The sequence below is a fragment of the Micromys minutus genome (genome assembly GCF_963924665.1).
Source record: "Micromys minutus genome assembly, chromosome: 9".
NCBI classification, from domain to species: domain Eukaryota; kingdom Metazoa; phylum Chordata; class Mammalia; order Rodentia; family Muridae; genus Micromys; species Micromys minutus.
The window spans coordinates 6,872,216-6,883,315 of NC_137978.1; the positions used below are offsets into that span (position 1 = coordinate 6,872,216).

An 11,100-nucleotide genomic window follows, 5' to 3' on the forward strand; every position below is an offset into this window, starting at 1 on the left:
GGACATTTAGTAACTGCAAATAAAGTATACTAAATTCTTACAATATTTAAGAAGGAAGGAGCCACAAGAAGCCAAGGGATTTTTCTTAGTTTCACAATTTCAGAAACCAATGCATTAGAACAGAACGGACAAAGGTTCCGTGATAGTCTATTTATAGAACGTCAAAAGGATGGAAAACAGTTCATCTGATGGATATGCATGTACGCATACATATGAACCGAGATGGAGATGCCAGAGTAACTGTAAAGAACTCACCAGAGAATTCTTTACAGGGATAACTGTTCTTGTAGATAAAGGCCTGGGCTCTGGGTCTACAGGTTCATGGGAGTTTGCCATGTGTGACACAGGGGCAAGGCACAGCTTCTCTTGAGACAATTTTTTCTCTCTAAAATAGAGACAATCTACTTCAAAGAGCTGTTTGGAGATTAAGTAAGATCGCACCACAAATCAGCGATTATCACATCACCTTTGTGGGAGAGTTCTAGCTACAAAGAAGAGCCATTGTTTCTCCAGCCAGACTCCACTCTCGAGGTCCCGGCGTTCAAGAAAGGTGCTTTAAACTGCCTGGAGCCGGCCACTGCAGGAACCGAGCTCAGCCATTCCCGGCTGCAAGGCCCTTTCCTTTTCCTAACCTTCCCTCTGGGGAGAGCCCAGCTCTGTGCTAGTTCGGCCGCCACGGCCCCGTGCTGGGTCTTCCCAGTCGTCACGGCAGGACAACGAGGGCTCGCGGCCCGCTTCCACGCCCGGCGTCCCCTCGGCCCCCGCCGGCTCCCGCGGCCTTGGAGCCCGGCCTCCAGCCGGGATTGGCGCGCGCGGTGGGGGGGGGGGAGGGGGTGGCGGGGGCGGAGAGAGGTTTCAGGCGCGCGCCTCCTCGGCGCATTACGGTACCCTCCACCGGGCTTCAGCGGCCGGCCCAGCCTCGCGGTGGGGTCCGGAGAGCCGACGGGCGAGCGCGGGAGGGAGCGCGAGCGGGAGCGCGTGGAGGAGGAGGAGGAGGAGGAGGCCGAGGAGGAGGAGGAGGCCGTCCAGCCCCGCGCCGCAGCAGCCATGGCGGAGCGCCGCGCCTTCGCGCAGAAGATCAGCAGGTACGCGGCGGGGAGCCTGGCCGGGCCCCGGGGGTGGCAGGGTGGGTGTGGCGCGGCCCACGGGGCCTGGCGGCGCGTCCGGGGCCTGCAGCCTGCGCCTCGCCAGGCCCGCAGGGCGAGCGGCGGCGCGGCGGTTCTTTGTGTCCGCAGCCGCGTTCTCCCCGGCGCTCCACGCCCACGCCCCGGCTCCCCGCACCCCAACAAAAGGAACTGGCGAAGAGGCCACGACGCTCACGCTCGCACCCGTCGCCACCGCTGGCTGTCAGCACCCCGGGCGCCCCGCCCGCCCCGCTCGCCCGGGCGGCTCGGCACCCACGCCTGCACACGCACGCTAAGGCCGCAGTGCAAAGTTGTGGGCTGGCGACACGCGAGCACCCCGCTTCCCCGTGGGCTCAGTGGGCGCTCTTTCTCTGGCCCCTGAGGAAGATGGATGACCCGACCCATACCGAGCTTTTTATTCGTGGGCCTGGCGTTCACATTCTAGGAGTAAGCCACCCACCGTGGATAAGGTTTCCCAGCAGTTTACCTCCCAGTCCAGATAATAAAATGGAAGGATGTGTGTAGAATTTAACTACGGGATGTACTTATGGATAAGGAACTAGGCATTGTTTGTTTGTCTCAATAAAACCTTATTTCTATTATTTAGGACTAAAGAAAGGCAACATTCAGGTGACATTTTTGATGGTTGCGTATATTTCTGTGGTTCTGAATCTTTTTAGCTTGTTTATATATGTGGAAGGTTTTTGGACATGTTGGAGAAAAGCTTTTATTTTTTTTAAGCTTCCGGACCCCTACAATGTAAAGGCTTTTGGGACACTTTTTTCCCCCATTCAAAACTAACATCTCATTGCATCTCTTGTCTTTGGCCAAGAGCAGGTGTAAATGAGTTTTGAGTTTTAAAACATGAATTTCATTTTCTTCTTAAGAGATAAAATAAGTTCTTAGGAATATGGGTGGTACTGGCCGACTAATATAAATTTCAATACTGAGTGTTTTTAAAATCGGGGCCTTCACTTTTATTGTTGAGATTCTCTTGCATGTTAGTTGTCTCTTGTGAAAAAATGGTGAATAATGGTATCCAGCTTATAGGATTATTGTGAATTTTAAATGGCCATTTTTGTATAAAGTACTTAATAGTGCACCGATCATTCTATGGTTGAACATTTGTAACTGGGATTGGGAAGTATGGGTTTTTTGTTTTGGGGTTTTAAGGTATGTCTTGAAAGGACACATTTTGTACATTAAAAAAAATTAGATTTAGAGTTTATATCTCATAAAGTACACCTTTGAGGGTAAGGTATGAAACAGGGAGTGCCTCTGCTCTGTGACTGGAAATCAGATGACATGGGACGATCCTCAAGAAAGGAAGCAGACTTTGTTGTAGAAAACAGTCTTGAAAGTTACAAACTAAGGCAGGGGAATGAGGCCTGTGTGGTTGCAGGAGACATTTAGGTAGGTATGGCAGTGATGGTGATTGGCTGCCTGTGGGAGCTGAGGAAAGTGGGACCACCTCGGCTTTCCTGCCACCCAGCTTCCAGCTCTGCAGCCCCCTGGTGATGGGCTCTGAGTCCGTGTGCCCAGGAGCAAGCAGTTTAAGAAGAGAGATAGGACTGGATGGTAATGAGGATTCAGGTTTAGACATCATGGCTTTGAGGGTTTACATAGCGTCTTCGTGGGAACATCTATTAGTTTTTTGATCCTGGCTTGAGACATAGGGGAACTTGAACAGACCCATCAGGAATTAGGTTGTGAGTGAAGCCTGAGGAGCTGAGAGGATTGGAGGGAGAAAAGCAAGGACATAATAGCATGCAATTAGCATTTACCTATTACGAAGGAGTATTGTCCTTGTTACTGAGTACCATTAAGTAATATTTCTGAAGAAACAGGGCTATTCTTTCATTTCCTGCCAGCAGAAACCCGGGAAGGTGTTTTCTGGGGACTCACTGGGGTTGACAGCTTGGCCCTGACACTCATGAATACACTTGAGCCACTTCCTTGATTCCATTTCTGTTTGTCCTAAAAATGGCGATGATCCTAGAACTTGTCTCATAGGGTTAAGTGAGGTTGAAGAAACCAACACCCTCCAAGTCCTTAGAATAAAGCCGTGTGTGCAGTAATGCTTAGTAAACCGAAGAGCCTTCATTTTTGGGATGCTTATGAAATGAGGCTGAGGACCTTTTTTGTCAGAGTGACAGTTTATAATATGTGCAGATATGAAATTCATTGCTCTGTAAAAACTGAGTGCTATGTGAAACTTCAAAGAAAAAGATTCATGATGGTCTAGAAGTCTCTATGAAGAACCCTGCTAGTCAGCCTTTTCTGGCCGAGTTATGTTTTCAGCCCTTTTCAGGGAATGCTGTTATTTTTTTCAGCCTGGGATGTGATTTCAGAAAGTTCCTTATTCATGTTTACCTGATTGGCTGGCTTTCTTCAGCTCAGCTTTGCAAGAGTCCATGTGTTTTGCCCATATCAAGAGATCACCTTTTCTCTGTTCTTTCTCCTTCTTCAGGATGTGGCTTGTGCATTTATGAAGTTTTGACTATTTTCAGATTAACGATGTAGGATTTTATTTGGATCCCTTTGTCCTGTGACTTGATATTTAAGAGGATAGACATTTGTGTACATTTTGACTAGGTTTGTATCCCATAACCTAGCGGGGCACACAATGTAGGAAAGAATTGGTTTTGGCCAAATTGCACGGGCTGAAACTGCCTACACGGATCGATGGCTGGGCTGTTTTGAACATTTCATCAGATCTTGTTTGGTTTCTAGAAGCCCCCATCCGATGAGTGTGAGGATTAGATGAGCTAGGGTCCTTGAAATCCTTGAAATTGCCTGAAACATGAGCACTTAATGCTCTCTGCTGTGCTGTCACCAGGGTCACTTGCTAACCAGAGTCAGACAGTGGCAGCGTTACCCAGATGACTCAGACGCTTGTCTCTGGTTGTAGTTTTCATGCTTTTTATTTGTACTTTTTACAACCTACTTTCCTGGGTGTTCCCCAGGTGCACTGTTGATACCACCACAGCCTTTTGCTTATTTTCTCGTCTTCTCATGTCTGATTGGCTATAGTTTTTGTCGGGAAGCAGAAAATCAAAGTTTTTTTGTTTGTTTTGTTTTGTCTTGTTTTTCTGGGTCAGGTAGGACTGAATGCAGTCTTACTAAGTAGCTCAGGCTTGACCCTGACTGTGCGATCCCAGTGTGGTTTACTGTGTTATCAGCTGGGCTGCCCACCATTTTTTTCTGTGGACGCAAAGATTCCACTGATCTTTTTTTCATCTCGTCCTCGATAATTCTTTCCCTTCATTCCTCCCTTCTTTTCTTTGTTGTGCTAGAACTGAACCTGGCCAAGCACTGTATTCCATTGGCCCAGCCCTTCCCCCACTAATTGTTAATGCTCAGTATCTAGTCTCTTTGTACCTTCCTTTTAAGCCACATGTTGGAGGGAGACCAGAACAGTTCAGTTACCTTTTATTACCATCTTCTTTCAGATGAGGTTACTCCAGATTCCCCTCTCCTCTTACAGAGACTCTGGTTTTCCTACTTTAGCCACCGATGTGCCAGTCACATCTTGAAGCCTATTTCTTATCACTTTCCTTAGAACCTTGGCTCTGTACTTTGCCTTTCCATTCTAATATTTATACCCCTTTTAGGAGATCTTTCTTTTCTGTCATAAGACATATGCCAGGCTCAGTGTCAAACAAAGACCTGTTAACTTCTCTGGCATTCCTTGCTGCCACCAGTTGCTGGATTTTTGTTTCTGGTGATCTCAGGTATATGCCATCATCATGACTACTTCCTGCTTTTCTTTCAGGAATGCTTAGCTTATATATTTCTTTAACTTTGACCCTTCCCTTTGCCTTAGCCCTGATTTTAGGATCTATGCCCCTCTCCCAGTTTCTCATCTCTGCCCCTCCGACTTGCTATAAAGTAACTAAGAAAATGAACTTCAGTTACAATAATGAATGAGTTTTTCAGTCTAATTTTGGGTTACGAATCAAAAAAGACAAACACTAAGATACTGCTAGATCAGGTCTTGGCTGTTCAAGTCCAATACTTTGTGGATGCTTGAACTTAACTGTGGCTGTCATCTCAGTGTGGCCTCCAAGCATGTGTGAGCACTTCCCTAGGCAATTACAGACCCAGTCTCTGAGCTCTTGCTCACATGAGCCGCACAGCTCTCAGTAAGTGCAGTTTTACAGTTTTCTGTCAGTGGAAGTCCAGAGCTTTGCTTGCGTTTTGAGGTTCTCTGTAATCTGGTCTCTTGTTGACTTATTCTTCAGTTTACACCTTGCTTTCTGGTCAGAAGTACTTTCCCCAGACCCCACTATCAACTAGTCCATTGTTTCCATTTGTAATTTATGTTCTTTAAAACTTTCGTATGGCCTTTAAAAAAAAATAGCTTTAGTGTGTTATGTTTAGCATGTGTGTGTGTACCACAGGACCACTTGCAGAAGTCAGTTCTCTTCCATCCTAAGAATCCCAGGGCTCTGACTCAGGCCCAGGTTGGTGGCAAGTGTCTTTACATGCTGCACCATCTCACGGCTGCTGGGACACGGCTTTCTTTAAACATCTTGCATGTGCATGCACCCCTTCCTCAAGATAGGAAGTATAATTTAAAATAAAAAACCGACAAGGCAGATAGAGCTCAGTGCACCCTGCTGGCTCTGAGGGCAGCCGCTCCTTAGTGATCTTTCTTATCACCCATGGATGTATTTCTGAGCACTAGAGCTTTTTTCTTTTCTGAATTTTGAAGGTATTTGAATCATATTGTTTGTTTCCTTTTTGCTAAAATTTATATTGTGAAGTTCATTCATTTTTTTTTTTTTTTGTGGTTTTGTAGAGTTTTATTGTATAAGTATGCCATGATGCAGTTTCTGATTTCTAGATGGTATGTTTATTCTGGGACCCATCTATACTTAAGTTTCTCTAGTGCAATGGTTCCCCACCTTCCTAAGGCTGCAACCCTTTAATACAGCTTTTCATGTAGTGACCCCCAGCCACAAGATTATTTCATTTTGCCTCTGTTATGAATTATAATGCAAATATCTGCTATGCCACCCGGAGAACTACTGCTCTGGAGTAGATTCAACTCTGGAATTCCTGGTTGAAGTGTGTTGTTATTATTTGTAGCAGTTTTACTTATCAGGGTTATGGGAGGCTAAACTGTTCTCTAAAGTGATGGTAGAGATTTTGCCCCTATAACAATGTTGCTTTGTATGTAATTGCTGTGACTTGGTGTTGCCCAGTTTTGCAGTATAACTTAAATGTATTGGATTGTCAGTGTATTGGATTCATGATACTGGCTCATAGTAAAGTTTTAATTTTTATTTACTGAATTATTAATGAAGTTGAGCTCTGCTTTGGATGTTTATTGATTATTGAAATGCCCTGTTTTGTAAATTGCCTAGTTAAATCTTTGTGGCCATCCCTCCCAAGATTTTCCTTTGTGATTTTGTGTGGATACTTCACATGCAGTCAGTGTGTTAATAATTTATATTATTATATTATATTTGGATAGTGCCTTCTCCATTATGGCTTATTTTTCATCCTTTCTAGAGAAAATTTTGAAAAGCTAATTCTCAGTTTTTAAGTTAGTGCTTACATTTGTGGTTTTTGTTATGGTCAGTACTTTGTTTGCTTGTTTTTGTTTTTGCTGAGAGATGTTTTCTTTCTTTTTTTCCCCTAATATTTATGTATTTTATTTATATGAGTACACTGTATACTGTAGCTATATAAGATCTCATTACAGATGGTTGTGAGCTACTGTGTGGTTGCTGGGAATTGAACTTAGGACCTCTGGAAGAGCAGTCAGTGCTCTTAACTGCTGAGCCACCTCTCCAGTCCCTCTTTCTTTCTTTACTTCTCTTCTCTTTCTAGACATTCTTTTAGACTTCATCTCCTAGATTGGCCAAGGATTGAGAATTCAGGCTTTGTTTGGGAAGTATAGTCCCAGGGCATCAGGAACAAGAGAAAGTGGGGTGAGGCTCAGGAAGATAAGCAGCAATGGGCGGTGGAGGTTTGCCTTCCTGGCTGCTGCTCCACAGAGAACTGGAGACCGAGCGTTTGGCAGATGTGCTTGGCCACAAAGAGTATCTGAGGACAGAGAAAAGAGTTCCTCAGTCAGTAGAGGTTTTTGTAGAGAGGGCACTTACCTTCCTGTTCCAGGCAGCTCAGTGTCCCGGATTAATTCCTGCTCTGCTGTGTTGAGTCATGTGGGCGTTCTGGCAGCCACTTTGGATGTCTTGTTACTTTCTCACTGGCTTTATTTTTTAAACCAAGGGAATTTAAAAAATGCAATTACAGAAGCTGGAATCAAATTCATATATGTACACAAGGAAGTGCTCTCTTTTGTTAGTTGATGATTTTGGATTAGAGGATGCAAATGTTGGCTTTAGGTCTGCTATCTGTTTATCTCAGATTTTACATAGAAACCAAAACTAAAACAGTAGCAATGAGATTTACAGCTCTAGGCTCAGCTCCTATCAGGAGCTCATACTTGTCTGTTTCAGGTGGATGTGCTTTCTTGAACCAACTGCTGTATGAAGGATGTAAAAGAGTCTAGTCATTGCTAGGATCTTTGCCCTTCCTGACTCACAGGGAGTGTAATGACATCAGCCCCACTTGGGTCTCAAGGAGTAAGTTCTTACCAAGTAGAAAGGGTTTCTTTTTTTTCCCTTATAACTTTATTTTAAAGAAAAAGATACATTTACTGATTTTTAAAAGCATTTGGAATAAAACTATATGGATGTATTTTTGTAAGTACTTGATTTTTTTTAAAGGTTTGATAGTATGCATTGAAATCTTACTAGCTACCATAAGCATAAAGTACATGTAAAATAAAACGTAACATGGAAATAGTCAAAGTTTTCTTGGTGTGTATAGATTAAACATAATGATTTTTAAATACCAAAAGTTGCCACAAGGCTATCTTCTTAGCTCTTGAGTTATTAATGATTTAAAGTCTAGGTGTACCCCACTCTGAGTGGGTGCTATACACTTTTTTTTTTTTTTTTGAGCTTCATATGATCTGTGAGTTGTTTCTGGAGTATTCAGAGCTTTCTGGGGCTAGTATCAAATTATCAGTGACTGCATATTATGTCTGTTCTTTTGTGACTGGGTTACCTCACTCAGGATGATATTCTCTAGATGCATCTATTTTCCTAGGAATTTCATAAAGACATTGTTTCTGATAGCTGAGTAGTTCTCCATTGTGTAAATGTACCACAATTTTTGTATCCATTCATCTACTGAAGGACATCTGGGTTCTTTCCAGCTTCTGGCTTTTATAAATAGGGCTGCTATGAACATTGTGGTGCATGTATCTTTGTTGTATGTTGAGCATCTCTGGGGTAAATGCCCAGAAGTGGAATAACTGGGTCTTCAGGTAGGACTATGTCCAATTTTCTGAGGAACTGCCAGACTGATTTCCAGAGTGGTTGTACCAGCTTACAACCCCACCAACAGTGGAGGAGTGTTCCTCTTTCTCCGCATCCTCACCAGCATCTGCTGTCATCTGAATTTTTGATCTTAGCCATTCTGATTGGTGTGAAGTGGAATCTCAGGGTTGTTTTGATTTGCATTTCCCTGATGACTAAGGATGTTGAGTATTTCCTTAGATGTTTTTCAGCCATTTGATATTTCTCAATTGAGAATTCTTTGTTTAGTCTTGTACCCCAGTTTTTAATAGGATTGTTTGATTCTCTGGAGTCTAACTTCTTGAGTTCTTTGTATATATTGAATATTAGACCTCTATCAGATGTGGGATTGGTAATGATCCTTTCCCATTCTGTTGGCTGCCATTTTGTTTTCTTAAAAATGTCCTTAGCCTTACAGAAACTTTGCAGTCTCATTAAGTCCCATTTATTGATCCTTGATCTTCGAGCACAAGCCATTGGTGTTCTGTTTAGGAAAATTTCTCCTGTGCCTATGTGTTCTAAGCTTTTCCCCACTTTCTCTTCTAATAGTTTCAGTGTACCTGGTTTTATGTGGAGATCTTGATCCACTTGCACTTGAGCTTTGTACAAGGAGATAAGAAAGGGTCTGTTTTCATTCTTCTGCATGCTGACTGCCAGTTGAGGCAACACCATTTGTTGAAGAGGCTGTCCTTTTTCCATTGAATATTTTCAGCTCCTTTGTCAAAAATCAAGTGACCATATGTGTGAGAGTTCATTTCTGGATCTTCTGTTCTATTCCATTGATCTACCTGCCTATCTCTGTACCAGTACCATGCAGTTTTTAACACAATTGCTTTGTAATATAGCTTGAGGTCAGAGATGTTGATTCCCGCAGAAGTTGTCTTGTTGTTGAGAATAGATTTTGCTATTCTAGGTTTTTTGTTATTCCAGATGAATTTGCAAATTGCTTTTCCCAACTCTATGAAGAATTGAGTTGGAATTTTGATGGGGATTGCATTGAATCTGTAGATTGCTTTTGGTAAGATGGCCATTTTTACAATGTTGATCCTTCCAATCCATGAGCATGGGAGATATTTCCATCTTCTGAGATCTTCTTCAATTTCTTTCTTCAGAGATTTGAAGTTCTTGTCATACAGGTCCTTCACTTGCTTAGTTAGGGTCACACCAAGGTATTTCATATTGTTTGTGACTATTGTGAGGGTGTTTTTCCCTAATTTCTTTCTCAGCATGTTTGTCCTTTGAGCAGAGGAAGGCTACTGACTTGTTTGAATTAATTTTATATCCAGCCACTTTGCTGAAGTTGTTTATCAGCTGTAAAAGTTCTCTGGTGGAATTTTTGGGGTCACTTAAGTATACTATCATGTCATCTGCAAATAGTTATATTTTTACTTATTCCTTTCCGATTTCTATCCCTTTGATTTCCTTTTGCTGTCTAATTGCTCCAGCCAGGACTTTCAGTACTATGTTGAATAGGTAGGGAGAGAGTGGGCAGCCTTGTCTACTCCCTGATTTTAGTGGGATTGTTTCAAGTTTCTCACCATTTGATATTGGCTATTGGTTTGCTGTATACATTGCTTTTATTATGTTAAGGTATGGGCCTTGAATTTCTGTTCTTTCCAAGACTTTTAACATGAAGGGGTATTGAATTTTGTCAAGTGCTTTCTCAGCATCTAGTGAGATGACCATGTGTTTTTTTTTCTTTGAGTTTGTTTATATGGTGGATTACGTTAATGGATTTCAGTATGTTAAATTATCCCTCCATCCCAGGGATAAAGCCTACTTGATCATGGTGAATGATTATTTTGATGTGTTCTTGGATTCGGTTTGCAAGAATTTTATTGAGTATTTCTGCATCAGTGTTCATAAGTGAGATTGGTCTGAAGTTCTCTTTCCTGGGAGGGTCTTTGTGTGGTTTAAGAATGAGGGTTATTGTGGCTTTGAAGAATGAGTTGGGTAGTGTTTAATCTAACTCTATTTTGTGGGATAGTTTGGAGAGTATTGGTATTAGGTCATCAATAAATATCTGATAGAATTCTGCACTGAACCCATCTGGTCCTGGGCTTTTTTTGGTTGGGAGGCTTTTGATGACTGCTTCCATTTCTTTAGGTGTTATGGGATTGTTTAGATGGTTTACCTGGTCCTGGTTTAACTTTAGTATCTGGTATCTGTCTGGGAATTCATCCATTTCCTCCAGATTTTCCAGTTTTGTTGAGTATAGGCTTTTGTAGTAGGATCTGGTGATGTCTTCAGTTTCCTCAGTTTCAGTTGTTATGTCTTCACTTTCATTTCTGATTTTGTTAATTTGGATACTCTCTCTTTGCCCTCTAGTTAGTCTGGCTAAGGGTTTATCAATCTTGTTAATTTTCTCAAAGAACCAGCTCCTGGTTTTGTTGATTCTTTGGGTCGTTCTTTTTGTTTCTACTTGGTTGATTTTAGCTCTGAGTTTGATTATTTCTTGCTGTCTACTCCTCTTGGTTGAATCTTTTTTTTTTTTTTTTTTTTTGGTTCTAGAGCTTTCAACTGTGCTGTCAAGTTGCTAGTGTATGTTCTCTCCAGTTTCTTTTTGAAGGCCCTCAGAGCTATGAGTTTTCCTCTCA

General features: G+C 42.5%; 1 protein-coding gene across 4 annotated transcripts in view; it reads left to right on the plus strand.

The window, feature by feature from the left end:
* Positions 1 to 1,020: 1,020 nt before the first annotated feature.
* The window catches only part of DOCK7 (dedicator of cytokinesis 7), a 174,791-nt gene continuing 164,711 nt past the window's right edge, over positions 1,021 to 11,100 (plus strand). For all 4 annotated transcript variants that reach the window (XM_080921575.1, XM_080921576.1, XM_080921577.1 and 1 more), the window contains exon 1: positions 1,021 to 1,085. In XM_080921575.1, the coding sequence (XP_080777701.1) occupies positions 1,048 to 1,085 (38 nt within the window). In that variant the 5' untranslated portion in view covers positions 1,021 to 1,047. The remainder of the gene's footprint in view (positions 1,086 to 11,100) is intronic.